General features: G+C 33.8%; 1 protein-coding gene across 1 annotated transcript; it reads right to left on the bottom strand.

Annotated features, from left to right (window-relative positions):
- On the bottom strand, positions 1 to 22678 carry LOC113500526 (protein timeless homolog). Its single transcript, XM_026881356.1, has 22 exons — positions 22255 to 22678; positions 21899 to 22082; positions 21411 to 21545; positions 20615 to 20871; positions 20174 to 20371; positions 19601 to 19783; positions 18125 to 18412; positions 17924 to 18045; positions 14791 to 14938; positions 14166 to 14246; positions 13863 to 13972; positions 13298 to 13351; positions 12984 to 13053; positions 12358 to 12556; positions 9317 to 9465; positions 7970 to 8064; positions 7059 to 7268; positions 6503 to 6670; positions 5188 to 5358; positions 2477 to 2673; positions 782 to 1220; positions 1 to 159 (listed from the first exon to the last, which is right to left on the bottom strand). The coding sequence occupies exons 1-22, from the start codon at positions 22506 to 22508 to the stop codon at positions 68 to 70; spliced, it is 3804 nt and encodes a 1267-aa protein (XP_026737157.1). The 5' UTR covers positions 22509 to 22678; the 3' UTR covers positions 1 to 67.
- Positions 22679 to 26794: the final 4116 nt, after the last annotated feature.

Genomic DNA, 26794 nt, shown 5'->3' with positions numbered 1-26794 from the left:
TTTAAATTACACATGGTTTATAATTAAGATCAACTTATTATACAAAATACATAAAACAATAGACTTATCAATCAGAATCATCGTCGATCACTATTCGGCGTTTCTTCTTATTGCCTTTTGACACGACTATTCCGTCATTGTCCTCAGCGTCGCTGTCATCTGCAAAAACATCAAAAATACACATCAGAAGAAATAAGTGTTCAATCTTATAAAGGTTAGAATAAAATTCAATTATTTCTAAGAGATGCAATGCTTGTAGCTAAATCTTCGATCACAAACTTTAATTCAAAGTTTTCAAACACCCCTAAGAACTTCGTAGACTCTCAAAATAATCTCTCATTTCAAGGTGAAAATAATTTAATCAAGAGATGCCTGAATGAACACAAGTACGTACAGGAGGGGAGAGGGTAGTTCGCGAGCCCCATAATTACAAATAAACTAGCTCTTACATTTGCATTTTCTAAATTAAAAACGTAAACAATAACTAATCATGCTAGGGGCGAACTCGATTGCAATTAGAGTCGCACCCTTTACGTCTTTGACCCTTTCGGAGTACGTTAGCGTTATTACATGCATAACTTAAAAAGTGAACCTTTTAGTATTATTTATTGAAATTGCGGCATACGAAAAAAAAAATATTATGTTTTATAACTTGTTTCAAAAATAATGCTAGATATCCTTTCCTTTCGTAACTTTACGATTTGATTTGCCGATTTGCCGCTGAATAACAAAAATATATTGTTTGGAATTTAATTTGAAGTAAAAGTATTTTATACGTTACCAGTGTTCATAGTCGGTATATTGATCATTATATCTTCAGAATCCGGCAACTCCTGTTGCAAGGTCTTCTTAGCAAACGACAATATATCATCATCACTGTTTTCATCACCTTCGTCAATTTTCTGCATTTTCCTCCCACTATTCTCTGATTCCGAATCACTGCGGATACGTTTCCGATTGCGTGTTATTTCATTATTGGGTTCTGTACCACTACTTTTATTGATAACATTTTCGGCGTTATTTTCTCGCATTTTCCTTAAGTTGTCGAACAAATCATCATCATCGCTCGATTCGTCGGCTCTCGCCGCTATTTCAGTGTTCGCTTCAGTTGTTTCGCTAGTGTCTATAATAAGTTCTTTGTTTATTGCTTTAATAATTATTTCGCGTCGTTTCCTAATCGTCTCGAAGTGTAGGGAGCTTGGGATCCTCCAATATGTTTCCTGAAATGATTAATGCTTATATCTGTAACTGTTCCCGAATTAAAATAAAATTTCGATAGTGAATTGATTTTAACCGTTTATTTAAATTTATCCGTAAGTATTGGTATTTTAGTGGAATGCACTTCCAATTGGTTTTGATTGGCCTTCTCGATATACCTTGTGGTTCGAATACCTACTGACCACGTCGAAATAATTTTGAATTCGTAATAACTACGTACGAATTAATATAATTTACTAAGCCTAGACCTCGGAGCAGGCCGAGAGGTAGATGGCGGGACGTATCGATTCAGATCGAGATAATTGACAGGTCCCTATTTCTTTCGGGGAAATCCTCACGGACACCCACCTCCTCGAGGGAGGCAGCTGGTAGTGTCAGACTTTCATTCATAGTTTTTTTAAGAATAACAAGAGCGTCACGGTAACGGTATGGAACGGTGGACTAATAATGGTTTTAACCAACAACGACACATAAATTAAAAACATCCAAGTCTTCAAAACACAACTAAATATTTCTTGCAGACAAGTTAATTTTTTATTGCAAAGTTGTAAATGTGATTTCGCTCTAATTTCATTACCATGATAAACGGCAACTCGAATGATTGGACAGGTGTTTGGCGCTCAATTAAGATGTTACGGAGATTCGCAACGAATGGACGGGGTCGATGGAATGCAGTACAAGTGTAGAACAGCTTTACATTAGTTCCAACTCGTCCCGGAAGAGCCAATTTGTTCGTGATTAGTTCAAAGTGTGAGAGTTTTAGGAAAAAGCTGATATCGACTTTATTGTTCTACGTGTTAAAGCGAGACAGGTTTTATATGGGATTCCTTCATAGGTACGATTTTTTTTGAGTTGAAGTTTTACTTATATGATTGACTCGATCAACATCCCATGTTACTCCCGAAATTTCACTTACAGAAAGTCCTAAGATAAAAAGACATGTGAAATTAATTTTACAGATACTTATAGATCGAAAGAAAATGAACAATTCCCTTGTATAAGGCCGTATTAAACAGTCAATTATTTACTCCAATACTCAAGAGCTTTGAGACAAACTCAACGATGTTCAACAAAATTTTATTACTTGTTCATATACCTATAGGTACTGTCATAAACCATTTTTTAAAGGATTCATTATGACACGGTTTAGTGATATTATAAAGTGTTTATTACATTACGTCTTTATATTTCCATAGGCAGTTACATAGAGGTAAACATTTCACCCTGTGAGTTATATGAAAACAGCTTTAAGTGTTACCTGTTCGTCACTAGGTGGCACCACACCGACTCCCAAAAGCAGTTTCTTGAACATCTCATTGGCCATAGCGTCGACTGCCTCCTGTGATATCGGCACTAGAGGGGTCCCCTCTGACTCCGGATCATAACCCTCCGCTTCTTGGTCCAAAGCGACCTCTTCTAGGTTCTCAGCCAACCATTTCAGAGCTTCAGTTAGATCTGTTCGAGAATTTTAGGGAAAATTTAAAAAATATGTGTATTTATAGAACTTTAAAAAGGGTTAAATAAGAAAATCTCAAGCTATGTTATTTTTAGCGGTACTTATTTACCCTTTAGTTTTTCTGATACTTAGAATATTTCGAGCATTGTTGCCATCAATCTAGTTTTAGCGCAGGCAGATGAATATTGTATTTTACATAAAGTGATAGCATATTTGTCTGACTGTTACTTGAGATTTTGGGTAACAGAAACTTATGGTGGTTTATAGAGTTGTTACAGCAGCGACTTAACTTAAACACAAAATTGAGTAATCATTTCCGAAAATTAATGTCAAAACTTATTCTTGACTTGCATATATGCTCAAGTATTGTATTTATACATTACATAAATATTACGATATTTTTCTCTATAAATATAACGTAAAGGATTATTTTGATTAAAGAAGGATAAAATATTGAACAGTCACATCTGGTTGCAGAAGCCAATATGCTTAGAATTAATGGTGTTTAATATTAAAATCGGTCTGTCGCTAGCGATACGAGCTTAGACGTATTCGGTTTCGTTAAGCAACCTGTAGCTATGTATAAGAGTTATATGTATATTTGAAAATAGTCTTTTACGACATTATAATAACATTTTTTTTAAACCATAGAATTTTCGGAAAAATGCTTACATCTCTAAGAATGGGTGTAATAATTCGCCTATCGTTGGGAATAGTATTTCAGTCTAAAAAACCTCAACTAAGCGCAAATATAACGCGTACTATGATTAACTTTCAGGTATCTTAAAATAAAATTAATTTTGGAAAAAAATAAAACCGACTTCAAGACTACACTAACAATATATACAATTGAACTAAAAAGTATAAAATAATATTTTAATTACAAGCCAAAGAACACTAAAGGAAAATCAACGAAATCATTGATACTTATGCATACTATTTACATTTTAAAATCAGTTATTTTTGAGGTCGGTGCCGACCGGGCAGAAGACGCTGATGGTTGTGTTTTATGTTTGTATGTATTAGTTTTTGTTTCTTTTTTGTGTCATTAATATATTGTTTTTGTTTTGGCTGGCACCGACTCCAAAAATAACTGATTTTAAAATGTAAATAGTATGCATAAGTATCAATGATTTCGTTGATTTTCCTTTAGTGTTCTTTGGCTTGTAATTAAAATATTATTTTATACTTTTTAGTTCAATTGTATATATTGTTAGTGTAGTCTTGAAGTCGGTTTTATTTTTTTCCAAAATTAATTTTATTTTTCACTTTTTAGTGGAAAGTTTGTGATTTTTAGTATGGGTAGGCCTACTAAACGCGCTGCCCAAATGAGTTCTTTGCCCCCGTGAAACTACCCAGAATTCCCAGTGATATTTGTTCGAAAGCCTCCACCCAGTCTGTTGCCATTTGAGAGTGATGTTAATTATGGAGGCCATTTTGAATAACCGAATATCTCATCAGAACAAACATCTAATTATGTTTATTTTAGTTTCAGTATTGCGTTTTTTGTAAAACTTTGTAAGTGACCTTGAACATAATTTTTTTCGAAATAGTTTTTATAACCTTTGTAGTGAGTACAGGCGTGATAATATGCTGTGTGATGGCGTAAACAATGCTTAGATATGCTATAGCAACAATTGCGGTTAATCTGCTGTTATTTATTGAAGAGTTCCCCCGATTTCTACAAGATCCCATAATCAGATATTGAAATGGTGATAATGGGACCACACGGGAAGCACAAGCTTTCAAATAAAAAAAGAATCATGAAAATCGGTTCACCCAATCGCAAGTTACGAGGTAACAAACATAAAAAAAAAAAATACAGTCGAATTGAGAACCTCCTCCTTTTTTTGAAGTCGGTTAACAAGTATAAAAAGAAAACAAAAGCAAACAAGCCCTATATATTTCAATAGCAATACGGCATATAAAATGTGGCTCAGTCTCATTTGGTTAGGCATGGAGCTGACCCCAATGTTCTTGTACGGAGGTTAAGCATGATGAGACGTAATATCCCTTAGGGCTCGAACAGACGAGCGAGTGTCTCATTATATTTATTATCAATAGTGGAATATTGACAAGAAACCATGGTTATAAACTAAGTAAATGATATACTTTATGAATATAAAATATTGCTCTTGTGTAATAATAACAGTGTTTTGAAGTATAATTATTTACATCAATTATTTTGAACAGCAAATTATAACAATAAAATGAAGTTTATTTATAGATAAACAGTGTTCAATTTTTAACGATATCGCATTTATTTTAGCGTTTAAAAAACTATAGGCGGCCTAACTACAACAGCGAGACAACCTATTACCCGGCGTAACGCAATAACGTAACGTTAACCCTCTTCCACAATTGCAACATCCAAAACTCTTACATTGACAAGGTGGTATACCCACATACATAAATCAGCAACAAAACCGTGTGCCTACACCCTTAATTTTAATTAAAGCGTCGGAATTTGTTTCCTATAAATCAGGCGTCAGGTAATAGGTAGTGTAACTTACCATTATCGACAGCTTGCACCATGAGCCGAGCGATCTCATTAGCAGTCAGTTCGACACGCTTTGGCTTTGATGCTTTCTTATTAGTAGGTTTACTGCTCTTGCTATTCTTTGCTGGTTTCTTAACAGCTGGAGTATTGTCGGAATCCGAATCGTCAGATCCCGATGAAGAACCTGTGTTACATGAAAACATTATAATGTTATACATACATACATACATGTAGGTAATTGTAGTACATTATTCACCACCGACGCAAAGTAGGGTGTTATAAGTTTGTGTCTGTCTGTCTGAGGCATCGTATCTCTCGAAGATATTGAGCAATTTCATTTACTTTGTTTTGTTTTAAAGATGTTTGATAAAAGTGGATGGAGCCATTTTTAAGTTGTTAGGGTTGACTTTTACCGTCGGGGATTTGTATTTGTGTATTCCGTTCCGGGTCTTGTAATGGGCAAACTGGTAAATAAAGTTTATGCAAACGAATAAGGACTCGTAATGAGGATTCAAAGATATGATTTTAATTTACTAGATCTATTGACTAATGACCTACCTACCTTTCGATTTTGGCACTAAGTCATATTTTGTATGTAGTAGTGTAGTATGTGTAGTATTTCAGCTCTTTTACAAGCAGACATCATGAAAGCTGGGATAAAGGAGTAGGGAGGGAGTAGAACATTTACTTACTAGAACTATTATAATTTTATTTATCAGCCAGCATAAATCTATTGCACATCACGGGCTCGTAAACTTTACTATATTCTTTCATACATAAAGGATACATGTAAAAATGTATATAAAAGTAGGAAATAAAGGAAATCCGATGGAGATAAGCTGCACATTAATAATGAATTCTAGTCGCGCACACTGCAATGTGAAGGGTGATGCTGTTCTGACCATTAATACAAAACAGGTGTATGTAGTGGAGAACATTTATGATTTAAATGTTAAACAAAGTTGTTTTTTTAATAATTCAAAAGGTTACAGTATCGTGTTTGTTACGATATCTTTGGCAATTGATGACCATTTAAGTTTCTTTAATTTGATATGATTTTTTCATATTACTACAGTAGTTTGTTTTTGTCAGTTCCAATGTTTCAAGAGTTTAAATCTTAGATGAGTATTTTTCCAAAAGTTATCCAATGAACAGAGCAGTTGAGCAAGCCATAACACATTGCAGTCTATTTCAGTTGCTATGCGGAAGTTTAAGCGAAAAACTTAATCCGTTAACGAAATAGGATACAGATGCGAATACACACACACTGACACAAACGTATCGCAGTTTTAATAAAAAAAGGTTAAGTAAACTCGACGACAACTTACTGTTCGATTTATCGTCATCTGCGCCGTTGCTTTTAGCATTAGATTTCTTCGTTCTCTTTTTGCGACATTCTCCTTTGTCCTGAATCATACCTAACTCCAGTAATCTGTCGACGTAGCTACGCTTCTGACGCTTGCGAGGCATCCGAGGTATTATTACGCCCATTGGATCTGAAAGAACCCATCCCTTTATAACAACAGACAAATTCACATAATGCGACATTCTAATGGAGTTTCTGCTAGTATGTGATGAATACAAATTTGATGGGTAAGGAGAAATTTTTATCGATACTATACACGGTCGTGTTACAAACGAATTTGAAATGTGGAAGTGGTTGACAATGTCGAAATTGACATAGTGACCCGCTCTGAACATCCAATGCTGTCAAACTGCCATTTGTTTCTAGAATTTTGGAACCGGGGAAAAACTTGAAAAATCCTGTTGTTTATTTCAGTGTATGACCTTGAAGTGGAGGAAAGTCCGTAGTAAGGGAAATATCAAGAAACAAAAACTTAAAAAGCGTCTTTTATACGGAAATAGTAGTGTTTCAGTGAATACCTGGAGCATCCTTGAATTCTTCCCACAGATCTTTAAGCAGTTGGTCTTCCTCTTCACTGAACACTTTCGGAGCCTTCTCTTTAGCCGCCTCCCGATGACTTTTCTTCGTAGGCGCGCGGAAAATAAGACCTAACTCCTTCAATTTCTTTATAACACCGCGTCTAGTCCGAGTCTGGTCTATCAAGTTCTCCAAGATCCAGTCGATTACATCTGCGGAACAACATTTGTTTGTACATTTCTTCCTACATATGTATGTAGTACGGGTTGTATCCACAAGGAGTCGTTTGTGGTACTAATGCATATAAACGAGCTGCTTCAGATGTCCGGTTTATGCACACATTAGGAGCAAAAGAAACAGAATTTTCCTCTCAGGCTTGTTGTAATAAGAGGAGGAATTATGATAATGTATTTAATACTCCTAAGTAATTACCAGGTCAGCAAAAATCGTGTTTTTTGATACACAAGGTTTCGGTAACAAGGTTTGTTAGTTTAAGTGTGTTGTGTTTGAGGACGCGCAACATAAACATAACTCGGCCGGATATGTGGGTTGTTGTGCTCGCACGTGTAATTACGGTGCTACCTAATTATACCGCCTACCCTTATTCTAATTATCACGCTTTCCAAAATTCTAGTATGTTATTAATACTAAATTTTAGTATGACAATATTTAATGGTAGTGCTGCTGCAAGTTATTTTAGGATAACAAAAATCGAATACCTTTAAAATACAAAATTATTTCCACACTTTAAAATTGATTTTTGTGCGCGATGGTACTATTTAAAAATCAAATATCCATACTTTAACTGTTTTCTCTTGTTTAAACCCTATTATTACCCGAAATAAGTAGAGGAATTACTAAGGCGATAAAGGTACGGTAATAAAACTTTATTTTAATATAGATTTCTTGTTACCTTGTTCACTTTCTGGGTTTGTTTGGTTTTCCATATACAACCTTCTCAGTTCTTCCTCTTGTTCTTCACTCCATGTTCCTCTTTCAGGTTTGTCTCTGTCAATTGGAATAAATTACTAGAAATACATCTGTGTTGCATATCTACCGATAAAGTTTCTTAAAAGAACTTTATCGAATATTAACTAGGCATAATCTAAGACTAGGTAGTTTTGAATTTTAAAATAATCTAATCTAATAAAATATCAATCTCATTTTAGGTAGAATAAGTTTAAAGTTTTACGGTTTCAAAGGCCGAAAATAAAATAAGTTTTAAAATAAATATAATATGATCCTAAAGAAAACACAAGATAGTAGTAAAGTTACCGGCGGCTAGCATGTCAGCTGGCACTATCTTTGAATACATTAAACAAAGTTACAGGTGTCCCTGTATTTTGTAACATCTCCGACGGTACCACGAGAAAAACGTTAAGGTTGTTCCAAGGTAAGCTCGGTCATTTGGATTTAATATATATGCAAGAATTTACAAGAACTATTTTCAGTTTTGTGAATGTTGTTTGGACAATTTAATACGTTTATTTCTTAACGATATTTTTACTGTGCTTAAAATTTAGGGATATTTCATTAAGAAAGCATATTGAGAAAAATGAAAGCTCTATCACATTTGTATTAAATCAAACAATTGTAACTTATAAAAAAAAACTCGGAAAATAATTTATAATATAATATCCCACAACTATCATAAAAAGCCGTCTAAGCAAATCTTGTATTTCGTTTCAGGTGTCTGTATACATAAAAACATACTTATTTTTTTCAAAGTACATACATATTTTAGATAACTTAGGCACAGAAAAAATGGTCGTGATTATCACACATCTATATGTCCTAGGTGGCTATCGAACCCACGACCTCCGGTATAGCAGTCAGGGTCTCACCACTAGACCACACCAATACCCCTAAATAAAATTAAGCAAGATGGCGGTCAAGGTGAAAGCTTAACCATCTGTTGTACCAAAGTTTGTATACAAAAATAACACAACCCTGTCTGAACTCTATACAAAAATAGCTTTGAACTCGTAATCAATCATAGTTTAAGAGACGCGACCTATATCAACATAATCATGTCCAATTAGGCCGTTTGAACGTTTAGAAACTGTGGACAAAGATTAATGATAGTAAAATGGGAAATTTGTTTCAGAGTCAATGTACCTTGCTCAGGGAATATCTATAAGTTGAGCGTTTTAATTGTAACTAATGTTGGGAAATGACGAAGTAATAAACTTTTAGGGCCCAAGTTTTCGTGGTAGGTACTTTTGAAAATGCCGGTATTTTTTGTTCCGCTATTGCTTACCTTTGATCTGTGTACAGGTCATATCCATATTCGATATCCAGTGAATCCTTAGCGTTTTTCCAAAACAGAAGCTCTATAAATACTTTAGTGTTTTTCGAAGCGATTTCAGTGAACTTCCGTAATATGAATATAGCGAACTTTTCCAATTCCTGTTAAAACACAATATGATCAAATGGTCATACGAGTATGTTATTACATAAATTAAAGTGCAGCAAAAATACCAATGTTTTAAGTTTAATCTTTATTTCAATTTAGACCTCATGCAGCATGTAAACAAAAAATATTTTGCAGCAGACAGAGATCCAGTTTATCTCTAAACTAATTTAGATTCTCAATACATTTGGAAGGCATCCCCTCTTGCGTCGATAAAATCTGTCCCCTACCCCTCCACACGTCGTCTACACGGCAGAGAAAAAAAAGCTTAAATTTGGTCACACGTGTGTCGTAATATGGGAAAAATATCAGGCTATAAAACCAGTTGAAGCTAAGTTCGAAGAGGAAATTGCATTATTTTACATAGCTTACGGGAGTAATAACGTACTTTTTATAAGGCTGCCCTCAAACCTATTATGAGTTGTTTTTATTTTTTTATGAACCTAAATTGAGTACCTAGTACGGGGGCGCTGGAGCGTACGGAAATACATTTAAATTTTATTAGGTAATATAAGGTAAATGATGTCTGCATCTGTTGGTTATTGTCCATTATGAGCTCGCATGTTCGCCGTGCGTTAGTGCAGTAACATGCGCTAGCCACGTGCCTTTAGCTTTTACGATTTCTGTACTGAACTTTACTATACATAATTGAGTTAGGTATCGGAGCGAGATCACGAGAGCTAAGCTAGCGCCAATGTCGACGATACTAGACTAGAACTTCGGTATGCTTTGTCTGCACGAAGTGTTCTGTCACGCGTGAAACTGACTTTCCAAACAGGCCCCGACTGCCTTTTTCGATACAAAACGTACAATACGAGAAGGATCTAGTGTTGTTATGTAATTTTTGTGTGTCTCAAGAAAATAGGAAAAATGCAACTGATATTTAAGGACAGTTAAATGTTATCGTAATTCTATTTTTTGTGTTTTAGTTCTTCTCTCACAGTAAGGAATTTAATCTTTATGAAGCGGGGGTTTCACACACATTGAGATCACATGCACAAAGACACCCAGACTCAGGACTAGCATTCGTTCGACCACATAAAGTTTTGATCCACGCGGGGATTGAACCCGCGACACGGCACACTCAGTGGGTTTGGCGTGGTGCCCTCAACCACTCGACCATCTTGCTTTCGAATATAGTACAAATATACAACCTACGTAGAAATTACTCTCCCGTTGTTTTCACTTCTTACATAAGATCTTGCGTCACTTCGTTAGCGAGCCGCAATACACTAACGCGGTTGTTTATTTAGTTCAAGCATCCCACGCAGCTTTGTCCACATGGAATAACTTCAAGTTTATCTTATTCGCATCCCTAAAGAGTTTTCCCTCCTAGTTACTCGATCTACCGGGATCACTGTCACAGTTTATTGTATGCAAAATTTAATGGAGATCGGTCGGACACTCGAGCTATGAAAGTGGAACAAACAAAGTAACTTTTGTTATAGTAAATACAATATGAGCGAGAATAAAAGGTACTCGATTAAAGCAATAGTTAATTGGTATTACGATCAAAGGGACCGAGAAACAAGATACGCTATTAGGAGGATTGCTGAATATGTGGTCGTAAGATTGCTTTCATCTTTAGAAGTACTGTATTAATATCTGTCAATACTGAACTAAAGGCGTCGTTTAGAGCTAGTTTGGTTTAACATGCCGAGAGTCCTATTAAAATATTAATTCGTCATTTCTAATTATGATTTTAGAAAAGTATATATTCAATTAGATTAATACGTTTTATGAACGGGAAGAGCTTAAGACTGTAATGAATATTTAATTACTAGACCTCGGGTTGAGGTTTACTAATTAATTCTACTTCAATTTTAATATACTTTGTGCTAATAAAAAATACCGCATTGCAGGAAGTTCGCCATTTTAAATTAATTGCAGATAAGAATACGGGAGAGCTAATGTTCTTAAATTGATAATGGCTAGCAAAACGCGAAGAGACATTAATGAGGAAGTGTTTATTTGCTGACGTGAAATCATATCTCAATTGAATAAATAATAATCAAAACGCAACGCAACTTTTTAGTACAAAACGGTTGTAAGAGAACGCCTTGATAAAAGATAATTATAAAAATCATGATTGTACATTATTTTTAATAGTTAAGGTAAATTAACAAACAAAAATAAGAACTATTTTATGTAATAAAGTCACAAAATACATAGTTAAAATACCACCAGTGTTAGCTTCACAGTACTTATAATTACGAGTTACGACATACTAAGCTTTAATTACCGCACAAACATATACTCTTACTGTATAAATGTACATATATTGTAGTGATCATTGGTCACAGAAGAAGAAGGAAGTGATTCCCGGTGCGCACGACTTGTCAATCAATTTTAGCTACATATATAATTCTCATTGTTCTATGTTCGACAGCACTGATGGCCGAGTGGTATAGGTCATCTCGCTAAACCCAATGTGCGTCTATCGCAGCATAGGACAAGCATTTTTGTGATCCACGAATGGTTGTTTGAGTCTGGGTTTATTTGTATTTGACTTAACTTTTTGTAAAGACCCCGATTCAAGAAATTAATACCTAGTGCGGAGGTTTGTATGTATTAAGGAGATAGGAAAAAAAAATATTGGAATCAGTCATTAAATGAAACTCTTTCAATGAATTCGTGCGCGGCGCTGTGTGAGAGCGATTGTAACAAGACAGTTGTACAAAAATAAATCTGTTTTCTTAGTACTGGCACCGTAGTAAAGTCACTGCAAGTCACTAAGGTTACATTCACATGGAGCCGTGCGAAAAAAAAAATGTTATTTATTAGAATATATAAGAAAGCGACACCTTAACTCCAGTACTACTGTAATTAGAGGCATTTCCCTATTTCCTATGTTCCATGGTAGAGATAAGTAACAAGTTTTACTTTACCTTGAATTGTGGCAGTCGATTGTCAAGTATCCTTTGAAATATGACGAACAGTGAAGCTTGGAACATCATGGAGGGCCTCTTACAGTCCCAGGCTATCCTGTGCAGCATCTTGATGATGCTGTGGTTCGTGTGAGGTAAGTTCTTTTCGAATTGCTCTAGAAGTGACACGCAAGCGCTTACTACACGTGGGTTGCAGAACCTGGTAGCAAAAATACATGAATTGTAATTTTTTTGTTGTTGTTTTGTAATTTGGCGTTTTAACTTTAAAAAACTACATCTGATTTTTGTATAGTTACTAGATACACTTAGGGTTCAAAATCAAAAACCATTTATTCAAATTAGAGTTCCAAGCAGTACTTTTTTAATGTAAAATTACAATAAAAGCACCCAGATCCCAACCCTTCGTCACCGTCTGCAATAATCGAAGTTATTAATTACGTATATTCTAAGGCCCAATTATAATTTCACGATATTATAACATTTATAATTAAGAGCTAGAAATTGATATAAAACGTAACATTCCTTACATTTTTTTTCTAATAAGACCAACTGTTATTTTTATATATTATTTATTTTGTGACGTGTACATACATATTGTTAAAAATACATTCGTTATGTATAATTACCTTATTACGAAGTCTTGGAAATCGAAGTCGGTTTCTACAACGGCTGTGTTTTGTCGTTCTTCTTCTTCCTCTACAATTTAAATACGACCGTGAGTTATTAATGAATGCAGGTGGATGTAAGAAGGCAGGTGGATGTAAATGTCTTTAAGAAGTATACTTAGAACTTCTAATTAAAGTATCTAATCTAATCTACATTTAACTGCCTTTAGGTTTAATCGGCGATCAAAGAAGTCCATAAAAACAACTCAGTTCTCAAACTGCAGTCAAAATGAATGTAAGATAACAGTACATGACCTATCACAATATGCACGTACCTTCATCATCATATTCAGAATTCTCTTGCGTTTCCTCAACATCCTGTGTGTTTTCTGCAACCAAAATATCCATTAAAATACCTACAGCTGCATAATTTAACCCAAAAATATGGTGGCCGGCGAGAAAATTGTTTAACTTTAATAATAACAGCGCGCTACCAAAGTTGGGCCTTTTACCGACCAACTATATCGTCAAAGGGAAACGGGGATTTAGGTAACAAGTGCAACCATGAACTAGTAGCGCGTGATTAGGGCACACTTTAATACCTAGGTACATACCGACTACGTATAGACCAAAGAATGGTAAAACAAGTTAAGGTAAAATACATTTTTTGACAGCACGGATAGCCGAGTGGCTTAGATTACCGCTCCAAGCCCACTGCGTAAGGCGTGTCGCGGGTTGCATCCCCGCTGCACGCGTTCTACTATGACACTAAGTCGTAGAACTTTACTAAGCGGCTTGAAAACATATCAATTCAACAGGACATAGACCAATACTTGTATTTCGGGATCCCTCAAGGGGACCCTAGGTACAAGTAAGGTTTTTTTTTTAAATGGTGCTTACCTGATTCTTCTACTCCTAGATCGGCGTTATAGACTGTCTCAAGCATTGTAAGTTCCTCATCTTCCGTGATGCCTTCAGTTCCAAATATACCTTCTTCAGGCCACACTTCTCTAAGACGGTGATAAAATTTAATAGAATAATTTTTTTTTTCTGAACTTTTAGGTAAATATAAAGAATGAAATTCAGTCTACTCTTTTACTCGAAAAGTAAAATTTTGAACGAATTCAAATAAATATTTCCAAAATCAATGTCATTTATTTATATGCTGGTGTGTTAATAGTCTGAAAGTAAGTTATTACATACCTTGCAGCTCTAAACATTCCGACAGCATTTTCGAATTTGTATCCCCTCAGCGATTTTTGAATATTCTTCATACAGATTTCTCTAAAAAGGAATAAAATGTTCGTTAAACTTCACCGCCGCATTAAATTTCGCATTGAGTGAGCTTTACAGTAGGTACTTAGCGTATCTATGCAAGTATGGACGTTATACCGTTTATTGATATGAATATAGTCATGAATATATAATAGATCACTAGATAATATATTATTATGAAACGCTTTGAAACTGAATTCAGGGGCGGGACTGCAATAGATACATTTATTGTCAAAAATATGCTTGTTGTGTGTTAGTCTGAGTTTGTATCACTTTAACTTATGTAGCTATGTAACCTACTTTTTTTATTAATTTCCTTTACAACTAACTTCAAAACTAGTAGACTTTTTTGTTTGCTTTTATGTTTGTTACCTCAGAGCTGGAGTGGGATTGTGTCGTTTTTTTTTATTTAATGTGAAATAGTAGCTCAGTTGTTTCGATTTCAAGACAGTTGTACGGTTTTGTTTGTTAAAGGAATATTATTACATCTTTCATCTCTCTCTTAGCTCACTCTGTATGAAAGTATCGTTCGAATTGTATGACTATTACGTACTTTTGTTGGTCTATAGGCACGTCAGAGGCGGCGTCGAATGGCGGAGCGTGTTCGTGGTCGTTGGATGTCAGCACTACCGCCAGCTGCGCCCGCACTTCCTCCCACGCTGCAGTAGGCACGGCCTTCGGCTTTTGGACAGGTTTTGGTTCTGTATAACAATTTTAGTTTCGTTAATTTAAGTCGATACGACGATGAGAAAGAAAATAAGTAAAGAAAAAAAAGAAAAGATAAGATTTGAAATATTTAGTTTTTCTGTAATATAGTGTAAATAGAAACATTTAATTAACTCCCGTAACAATATTCTACTGGCGAAAGTTGGGAGGGTCTATGTATCTCTGTTAGGTACTCTTAGAGGCTAAAACTGCAGGAGCAATTCTGATAAAATTTTAAATGGCTTCTGGTATATGTATGGTATATGTATATATGGTGTATGTATGGTAATATATATATATGTAGTTTGTTGTTTCAATAAATAAAAGTGAAAAACGTATTATACGTTGTAGACGTCACAGAGTAAATACTGATAGATGTCAGTATTTGTCACGTAATTCACGAGAAAACGATCTTTCAAACCAATTCGCAGTAAAAGATGGAACAAACGTAACCTTTAAAGGTCATGTATCAATCGAATCACACACAATTAAATAAAGATACAACGAAAATTTCAGCTTTATTTCGGGACGCTTGACGTCAGACTGCGTTCTACGAAATAGGTTTTCCAGAAACTGTTACAGATTTTATAGATCAAAATTTTGTCTATCAGTAAAAATAAAGTTTAGATTAGTTGTTGGCATTGATATAATTGGTACGTAAATAATAACGGGTATTTTTATCAAGTTCAAGACGTTTTACATCATAACTACTGTGTTCTACAAGAGAAGTTTTAGATGAAGCATTCATAACTGAAATTATAGATTTTTTTTAATAATAGTAGAATAAAAAGTTTGAATTAGTTGTCGGCATTTAGGTATATAATTGCGACAGTAAATAATAAGGGCTATTTTTGTTAAGGTCAGAACCCTTTCAGCTCTCAAACAAAGGCGTTCCACAACAACTCATTTATTATATTTAGTCTTTTATATTTTTTCGCCCTGGGGTTTTTAATGGATATATAAAAATATATTTCTAACGGGGCTGACAAGACTGCGTCAGACACATCAACGTACGCGTAATGTGTGATGCAAGGGAAAGCTCTTCCCTTGCATCACACATTTGGAAATGATGAAGAGTAATTACTTTTTTTAAGGACGGTACCGCCCAGTGTGTGGCAGATTGTCAGTTGATGAGCCACGACCTTGAGTTAAAGCGGTTTATTAACTTCAAAAAAAAGAGGCGGTTATCAATTCGACTGTATTTTTTTTTATGTTTGTTACCTCATAACTTGCGACTGGTTGAACCGATTTTCATGATTGTTTTTTTAAATGGACATTTCTTGGTATGTTCAATTCAATAAAATTTGTAAAGTAATGGAATCTGTGAATTTTTTAAAGTTACTATTGTAATTCTGAATACTTTAACATCAGCTCATGTACTTATGCAAATTATTCTTGTTTAAGTTAGTTTAAATGATTGGTAGATTTTAATTAATTAAATAAGTATCCCTAGATGATAAATATATCTAGTACGCTTACAGATCCGAAAAACAGCTGAAAAATCAGAGAAGTTTCAGTCAGTAGATTTCCAGTACAATTAATCCAAGAAAAGAGTGGAAATAATATCAGGCCTAACGCTAGCGAATAGTATCGTTAATCACAGCCCTAATACAAAGGGCTTAGTTCTATAGTTTTCTGATAGCCTATTGGTAGCAGTCTTTGATCATTAATACTTGGATACTCGTTATCTAAGCATATTACCTTATCATAGAATAAACAGCAAGAGACCTACTACCATCTTTTAAAATAATATTGTTGTTAAAGAGAGATGCCGCTATACGCCGCATTACGATGTCACGTTTCTACAACTGCAATAATATTATTTTTAAAGGTCGTGGTAGGTCGTCAGAAAACTAACGCTGTAAATGGCGATAGCAAGCTTAGGTAGGTAGTGAGCGTAAGCCTGTTATTGCCTATTGAGTTCTCGTAAAAGCTGGGGCAAGCTGCGACAGTAGGTCGAGAGGTCTGCCTTTGCATAACATTCCGGTACGTATAACTATTGAGTGGTGGACTAGTTTCCTATTTGTTCTTCGATATAAGCTGCAGATAGGGTTCATTAAGCCGTTTCAATAGATACCAGGTTTTTGTAAAGGTAAATAATCCGTCAATTAACTCACACTTCAATTGAAGTTAGAATGTTGATTGACGAACAATGTGATTTTTTTAATTGAATAGATTGGTTAACTAAAAAATGTATTTGGTAAGTAAGCGATGCCTTATTTTTCCATAATATTTTTGGAAAGGTCCACGGTAATCACAAAGTAGCATTAGACCTATTTCAGGCCCTACCAAATATGTTTACATAAATTTTGTTAAATACGGACACGAGTATTTTACAAATACTTTTTTCCAAGCAAAGACGTCTTATTGCAATATTATAGTTATTACACGGCGCTATATTTCACGAGACGTGTTTAAAATCATAAAGCATTTCGTTTACTGCGCACTATACTATATTATACCTCCATTTAACGTAGTAAACATTTTTACAACTGTCCAGTTTATGTTTCCTCTGTACTTGTACGGCATGATTCATGACTTCGCCTATCGTAGTTACCACCACATTGCACACGCTACGAGTTTATCACAAATGGCCGACGAAGGCTATTCTGATTTCACCAGTATTTAAACTTGGCAATTATTAAGTACGAATGTAAATAAAAGCCAACCAAGTGCAAGTCGAACTCGCGCATGAAGGATCCCGTAATCGTGTATTTAATAATACATTTTTATTATTTTGTTTTGTGGAGGCAAATGGCTATTGTAAGTATTTCCATTGGTGGTTTGTTTAAATTTTAACTGTCTATTTATTATGCTGCATTAGATATAAGTAATTTTAGTATTTTAGTATTTGTGAACGGAACTTAGAAATCATCACATGTTTAGCTTGAACGTACAAAGAAAATATACGATCGATTCTTTTAACATTTTTAAGTACAAACAACAAGTAAGAAGTTAAATATTTGAAAAAAAAAACTTACTTTTAGGCTTTGATTTCTTCTTCCTGACTTTCTTTTGTACAACGAGCCCAGTTTTCTTACAGAAATGTTCCAACATTTTCAGAAACAAATGAACTGTTTCCATTAAGTCCACTAAGTACGATCTGAAAAAAGAAAACATTTCAAATATGGAACAATAGAAAAGAACTGTCGTATGGTCACAGATTATTTGAAGTTACTGACCTCGGCATTTTGTTTTCATCGTAATTTAGAACGGTAGAGAGGATAAATTCCCTGTATTCCAATACGTAGAAAATATTGCTCTTTAAAACTTTCGCTGATTCCTTAACGGTCGGATCCGAGCTTTTGTCCATTGCTAGAAGGGTGTTGAGCAACTCTTTATAAGCTCTTAAGGCTAAGTGTAGCCTCCTTACCCACGATGTATACTTTTTCTTTTCAACTTTTATCATGTCATAGTATTTTTCCATTTGCTGCTGTACGTAATGGAACATAGGGACTGACATCGTCTCGCTAAAAGAGGTTTCTTAATGTATTAAAATATTTATATTATAAGACATTGTATAATTTAGGGCAGTAACAGCAATTTTAGATAAATGAGAGCATAATAAGGCGCAACCGGATTCAAATAAACTAATCGATAAAAAACAATCGATTTAGATTGTTTTAAGAACTCGAAAGAAATCAGAATAAAAGGAGTTTAAATAAAGAATTGTTATTCAAGGCCTTCTCAAGCTTTACACGTGGCAGCATCTAGTATAAATATAAAAGGAAATTCCGACAAATTTCAATAAAAATCATAATGCCTAAATTTAATGGTCTTATAGCTCAAAGGCTTGCTCCCTGAAGCATGCCGAGTCTGCTTCTGAATACTACAAGTCTTTGAATTTAAGTATGAATGGGTTCAATCCAACAACGGGCTATTTTTATATTTTTATTTCTTAGAATAAGGTTTATTACGGAACAAGATCATTAACTCATGTAATATTAATATCTTTATTAAGTACCTACCTAATTTATCTACATTGTACAACGATTATTGCAAGTAATTGTTGATTTATGAATCATGTTTGTTCGATATTCGTGGATGCTTTTATTTGGATGTACGAGAGAATATTTTTGACGTCATGGTTTTTGGAGGTCGTTGTGTAACTCAAGTTTTGTAGTAAGTTATGATATTTTAATATAAATTTAAAACTTCAGTATTTATACTTTTAAGGACAAAAAAATACGAGAACATTGCAGTTATAAACTACGTTTGATGGTATCTTCCGAGGTTTTTTCCTTTACGGCAGGACGCAAGGACAAGACAGATCTTTAAAGTTAATATTGGTTGAACGATCTACATCATCGAGGGAGGGTTTCTTTGTTGGGCCAATGTACACGTCATGTAATCTTTTAGCAATTTTTCTATAACGTTTAAAAGAAACTGCCCTAAGTCCCTACGAGAATATGTAAGTGTAAAATTATTATGTAGACTTTTCGGTAAGTTTTAATGCAGATTTCCGCGGGTTAATTCAAACCCCGTATTTCTAAAAGGTACATAAATCCAGTCTAATATTACGACAGTTTCGTTGATGCTTCAGTTAAGAACCATAACAGATGACGAAGCTATGACAAAAGCATAAAAAGAGTTTAAAAGCAAAGCAATAGGCGTTTTTTAAAACCTCTTCAAAATATATAAAACAAAGACAATCTTACCTTACTAAGCCAACCTGAAAATTGTGGCCTCGATTGAATTCCATAAAAAACTTTACCGCCCATAAATAATATGACTCATCATTTTGCTGAGCCTTTGCTCTAACTAGAACGTCTTTTACGTAATGCATAAGTGGGTTGTAAGAGCTGTTTATAAACTCTATGCAGAATTCCTTGAGAAATAACCTGAGGATGGAACAAAGTTTTTAGTATATTTCGTACTTTGGAAATTGTTTAGCATGGACATGTAGCTATAATCGTGCATATGAATACAACTTATGTGAAGGTGCTGCGTAACTAAAATTTTATGGACAAATCTTTCAAAGGAATTAGATTTAATTGGGTAGTTCGTAGTTTAATATCTAAGGATATGTAAAATCAGCTTTTCATCACAAAAAAAGCCGACAGTACCGCAAATGATGAGTCCAGAAAAGATAATTTTAAATAAAAAAAGAATGAATGCTAAATTTGTTCATATCTACTCAAAATAACAAATTGAGTGCAATAAAATATAAATTGTAAGATGTTATTTCATTTATTTTTAATTAAAAAACAGAGTATAGAAATCCCACTTACCTTATAGCAAATGCTGATCGCCTTTCTAATGATCCACTCTCCACAGGTCTTCGATTTTTTGGTTTGACTAGCTTAGACTTCTTGCCTCCAGTAAAATCCAAGTTCGATATTTTATTTAAAGGTTTCAAGCAAATCATCTCATTGTCTGACAAGGACTTCATGTTTTGTACCACGTATGTGCCGCCGAAACGAGAATGTCTGCAATAACCATGCATTAATTGGAAAAATAATAATAAGGGACAACTTGCTTGTAAAGTATTGTCTATTGTCACTATAACAATACAATACATTAATAGTATTAATACACTATGGTCTATGAAAAAAAAAAATGTTTGAAATTTAGACGGTCTGTAGTGGAAGTCCAAAAATGTTTTTATTCATTATGTTATTAACAAAACAAAGTTGCAGATAATCGCAATTTGGAACTTAATGTTTTATTACCTTGTTCCTGAAAACTGTTTAATTTTATGAATCCTTTGTTTATTCTCTGACATTCTTATAGTCAGCAGTTCTTGATCATCTCTGAGTTTTTCGTCAACACTCCTCTGTAATGCGGCATCAGCTAGACTACTTGGATTCTGCTCTCGCAGCAAGTGAGATATTATCTCAAGAATGTGCATGAAATACTGCTTTTCGTTTTCCGAAGACATGTACAGGATTATGTCTAAGATTCCTGATTGATTTAGGCCCCATAATACCTAAAACATTTTTTTTTTAATAATGTATTCCATTATTACTAGATATATATTTCAAATGCAATAATTTTTAAATGGATTTTGGTACCTTTATATTTTATGCAACATTCATATATTAAATTAGGAAAATTACTATGTTTGATCTAAAGGTCAGCGTTTTAAATATTAAACTCGACAATTTTTTTGGCTATTGTTGTAACCAAAGTTTGTATGTAAAAGTACCATTTATAGATTTATGCTATCTATTATTGTATATTATTAATGGACCATCATTAAATTAACTTTACTAGTATTAGTATTAAACAAATAGAACTACTTAGCTGTACTCTTGTGTACATACATTTAAATAAGGTTAAAAATCTTATAACAAATAATTAAAACAATTCTATAAACAACTGATTTATGTGAGTATTATGTTAGATTTGGTATTTTTTTTAGTTTATCACATTTTATTACTAAAAGTAGTTTTTAAACAAAAATAAAGATGGTATAAGTACTTCTTATTAAATACCTGGAAAATTTGATTATTAGTAAATACTGACCTGGTCATGCACACTAGCATCATTCTCCGGGCGTCTCTCCTTGTCTAAGTCAGCGGGCACATGCAGTACATTTCTTATTAGAATCAATATTCTTTCTATTATTAATCCTGTATCTTCATCCCTTTCAGTCCAATCCTTGTATAAAAAAAAAACAAATGAATATTACAAATGTTTTCTGAATTAGTGACTTCTTTACCCCTGAGGTTTATCATGAAATCAATTATTTGTAATGCGAATCTAACATTAATTTTAAGGAGGCCATGAAAGACAAAAAAATGTTCATAACAAAATTATCACCTGATCAAGATGTTCAATATTACACACTATGTTCATACTTTTTTACATATTTAATACTTAAAATTTACAATAGCAAAATAAGATATCATAGACACATTCTATTTAGTTTTTCTTGTGAAGTATCTGATTAAAATTTTCAGAGGCCTACATGAATATTGATTCATAACTTCATCTAATTAATATACACTTACAATTTCTAAAATCTTTCCTAATTTCTTTGCAAAGATACTCCATGTCTCAACTTTAGTGAATGCTTCCTCTTTATAAGCTTGTAAATGACTCAATATCTGGAGATAGTTGTGTCTGGCAGTCCTTTCTGTTGGTACTTCCTCCCGATACAGCAGTAATGCTGGATTTGTAAGGTTTACTAGTAATCTAGAAAGCACAATTAAACATTTATTTTAAAAGTTTTAAGATTGTCACTGTAGCAAGCACATCTAGAGAACTAATGATGTCAATATATAACTCTGAACTTTTTCTATAATAAGGGCACTTATTATAGTACAAGTTATGTTTGTTGGTGTTAAATTGTTTTATAACTGTTTACCTGAGCGTAACATCAAATAATTCAGCATTCTCCCAGTGGTCTACTAACATGGGTAGTAGGTCGGTTTGCAACACTTTAGTTTGTCCGAAATGCCGACGGATTTCATGATCTTCCCCATCACGCCTCAGATATCTTATCAAATCCTTGACCGTGTTAAGAGTAAAGTCGTCTATTAAGTATTTGCCATTCTTCTTATCGTAAGTTCCCAACGCATTGCATGTAGCAGAAAGTTCAGCAGATAGAAGTGAAGTCATGGTTTAAACAGCTCACAGCACTCACAAACACTAAACTTTTCACCAAAATTGTTGTTAAATCATGGCTATGTTGGTTTTAAAGTAAAAAAAACAACTATTTGAATTGAACACACAAGTTTCAACTTTGTTTTGAAGTGACATTGACAGTATTTGACACCAAAAAGCCCGCGAATGGTCGTGTGATGTTAATTGATTCGTTTGGAAACGACAAACTTTTGAATTGTGTTAACCTTTAAAATATTTGATGAAGAATATGTTCAATATAAATTGTGTTTTTAATGAATATTAATAAATTTATGTTAAATAAATGTTATAAAAAATTGAGCCGTTTTATAAATTTAAAATCTTTCGTTATATATTTGGCCAACAGCAGTGAGAATAATATTACTTATTAATAATAATATGCTTGTCATTTTCAAATGTACACTAAATTTTACACACAGTTCATCCCTAGTTGAATGCTATATATATTTGGTTTGGATTTGTTTTACAATATTTATAAACCATCTAGTTTGCACATAGTCGTAACTGCAGTCAATAACAATAAACTGGTTGGCGCTTTAAAGTACCTACATCTGTGAATGTACATAGCTAGGCAGACAGGTATTATAAGCTACCTACATGAAATTGTTGGCCTTAAAAGAACATTGCCATATATTATGAATATTAAATTGAATTGAATCCAAACTTTTGTATTTCTGACAAATATTGCTAATTACACCACGCTTAAACTTCTTAGAGAACTTATAACAATATAAGAAACTAAAATAATATATCATTTATTCGAAGGTATTCTTTTTTACTTCAGTATTACTTGAAAAATAATAGTTTTAAGTTTCATAGAAGTTGAGTGCGTGATAACGTTGTCTGTTTTACTAAACAGTATACTGATTTGATTTAAGATTTTTCCTTTGATGATATGTTTCCTACGCAATTTCCTCGTATGTAACCAAAACATATCCTTCATTCCAGTACAATTTTTATTCTTGTAAATTTCAGCTTATTTATGGAGTACGCCAGGACCCTACTTGAAATAAATCGTGCCTCAAGAGATCAAACGAATAAGCGTGTGATTGTACAACAAAAGAATTAAGGTTGAAAGGGTTGGCCATTTAAGGTCAGGGTAAATAGCATATTGTTTCTTGGTACATAGGAACTTATGACGCGAAACTCCGAGCTAACAGTTTATCTCTTGCTGTTTATTACTTGTTCGCTTGCTTTGAAATATTGCTGAGGTGAAACAATGCTTAGGTAGCGTGGATATATTGTATGGCACTAATTAAACAGTTTCCTTCAACGATACATTTGTAAGGCACCTACGTTGATACTTGTTTGGTTGTACTTGGCAGATATTCATAGCAAAGTGTACCCAAGTCCAAATTTACATTAATAAATAACGATGGTACGCTTTTATACGAAAACAGGTTATTAGATCCTTTTAGGTACGACTGTCTAGTTTGTGTGATTCGGAAAATAGTTGTTTTTAGTTCGGAAGTTATTTTTTGCATATTTTTAATGATCTTAATACCACTTTAATAAGGGAGTTATTTCCGTCGTTTCGTTTAATTTGAATTCCACACTATAGATCGTAACTTATGATTTCAATGTGGGTGGAACACCTACATGAAAAATATTCCAGCTTTTTGCTCCTAAGAGGATATTTATATCTTAATGTTACTTTAGCAGCGTTCCTATCTTCTAAGGCTCGACGTAAAGGCAAAAACGTAGTAGAGACTAACTAGCTAGATAGCTCTGAAACACGGACCGGGTTTTTATCATTCTAGCTTTAAGCACTTAGTACTAAATACTTAGCCAATAAACCATGCTACCGTTTTAACACGTTTAAGCGTTTTTCCCGGATCGTGAAGCTCTTTTCTTTATAGAAGACGGAAATTATCTCTCGTTAAACGGTTTTTATAATGTTGGAAGGAAAACAATATAAACCTCTTATCTACTTTATTAAAGATCAATTCATCGAAGTCGTGAGGAAACCTCAAATGTAAGTCTATAGGTGGTCAAACATAAGTCCATTTTTACAACTTTATCATAGATAGTTATGTTTGTAAGTTCTCTTGTAATCACATAAAATAACGTTACATAATTCGGTATAAAACCACAATCCTCTTTTTATTCCAACCTTCGGTGTATTTACCGAAACTACGCTATGTAATCCTACGGCCATATCAATAAATGTACTATTAATGGAGCTAATGTGTACGCACTAAATACGGGGAGCGTAGTAAATCTTGTATTTTGCGTTGTAGCCATTGCTAGCGGGATGAGATAATCCGGACTATTGGTGTTGTGCCAGAACGAAGCCCGAGCATTGTCGGCGTACTGGCGCCCCGCCAGGGATAATGGGCTTTACACCAAATGGATTTGCCTACCGAGGTCAACGTAAAACCTGGGAGGTACAGATTAACGAATAACGACAAATAAAGCCTTTTTACCTCATTTTTAATGTAATCAAAGATTAACTTTTACTGTGGTTAGAACGTGTAACAATGAAATTACTTAGTTGCAATTTTCTTTCGTTACATATTAATTAATACAAAGATACAATAGGAAAGAGGATAATATTCAAAATAATCTTCAGTAATTTTTGAGGCACAAATATAGGTTTACTAAGTCGATACACAAAAATTATAGCATACTTCATAACATATACTTATAAAAGGCCCAAATGTTACCCAGTTTTATTTGCTAGCTTAAAACAGAAAACGGTTCAAAAGTTCATCATCCCAAGTAAGTTTAGGTATACGATATCTCTGCCTAAGACCTAAGTATTTAGTATTCGTAACGTTTTCCGGTTTCGGTAATTTTAAAGCTCAATGTTTCGCTTCACGCAAAAAGTCAACACTTTTTGCCGGAACTGGAATTTTAACATTAAAGTTGTCTCTGTTTCACCAACCATGCAACGTTTTACAGAACTGAGTAAATGAAGCGAATTCTTCTTGATATTCTCTAATTATGTCGCTTTGATAAGGGGGTTTTTCCTATGCAGCACTTTATATAAGACAGGGCACTGTTGTGAAGGTGAATTAGACAGGCTATTTATTGACAAACACTGAATAAATACCACAACGCTATTAGACCAGACTCGTAATTAAATTTGATACAAAAACTTAAATTATTTTATCCCCTTTTAATACTTCCTTACTGATATTTTCATCGCGAATGCGGATGAAGTCGCGCGCGAAAGCTAGTTTAAGATATAAGAATCTACCACAGATGTTTATTAGTTATGGCAGGCACTGCCAGGTAACGGGATAAACGGGAAAAGGCTAGGATGAAGATGATATTGTTTTCGTATCATGTCAACTAAAAGATATAATTATATTTAAAATCAAAAGCTTATCCAACCCATTAAATAAATACTTACCTACCCATAATAAGAGTACCGCTAAAATATGGTAATTTACCTGTTCAAATCCTTTTAAATTTTATTTCAAACCTCCCGTGTAAACATTTTACCTTTTGCCAATGTGCCAAGATCCTTTGATCCTTTTAATTGGCATTTGGTTGGTTTCAAGATCATTTTCTAAACACCGGTCCGGTGCAAGTCGTACTCGCTGCATAGAGGGTTCCTCATTAGGTGACAAATCAATTTTTGGGTACCCCAAAAACAAATTTACTGTACCAACCAACAAAATTTGCATCGTTCAACCACTATTGCTTAACCTAATTCTTTATATTTAGTATTTTTGTTACGTGATCCGTTTTTACTTTTGAGTGCGGAACCCTAAAACTGTATTTGTATTTAATACATTTTTGTTTTCGCTTTTCAACAAACTATCTATATACAATCATCAAAGGTTTGGCGATAATTAGAGTTCTTCTTGATTGGCTGGAACAATTTATCCTCTTAGTGATTTACTTGGTCTAGTTATTGAGAGATCGTCTTGTAGTTGGTAAAGCTGTCAAGAAACTGATCAATATGTTAGGCTTCAAATTATATTGTCATGGATACGAGAAGGAATAAACCTACACTATACCCAATAGATAGGTAACTAACAAAAACATATGGTCAACGACTCATGATTAATGACTAAGTTATGAAATGAAATGAAAACTGAAGACAGATGAATAATCCTAATAAATACCTACGTACTACGATTTATTTCTATAACTTCCTCAGATATTGTAACTGTCTCTAAAGTTACCGAAATATCTGGCGGCAATTTTATTTCGTATCCTCGATGTAAGAACACTGCTCAATACAAATTTTATGAATGAAAAACACGATAATCCGATTACGTTAAAAATTCTGTCCTTTGTTTACATTT

Source organism: Trichoplusia ni, chromosome 14 (genome assembly GCF_003590095.1).
Source record: "Trichoplusia ni isolate ovarian cell line Hi5 chromosome 14, tn1, whole genome shotgun sequence".
NCBI classification, from domain to species: Eukaryota; Metazoa; Arthropoda; class Insecta; order Lepidoptera; family Noctuidae; genus Trichoplusia; species Trichoplusia ni.
Note: the sequence above shows the minus strand (reverse complement) of the source record. Positions and strands in the feature narration are given on the sequence as shown.

What these genes read in the sequence shown, in the direction of transcription:
- LOC113500526 (XM_026881356.1), bottom strand. Translation starts at nt 22,508, where the DNA reads ATGACTTCACTTCTATCTGCTGAACTTTCTGCTACATGCAATGCGTTG. An exon ending in AGATGACGATAAATCGAACA is followed by an intron (nt 5,359 to 6,502) that starts GTAAGTTGTCGT and finishes CATGTAACACAG; the next exon opens with GTTCTTCATCGGGATCTGAC. An exon ending in TATACCGACTATGAACACTG is followed by an intron (nt 160 to 781) that starts GTAACGTATAAA and finishes ATGTTTTTGCAG; the next exon opens with ATGACAGCGACGCTGAGGAC.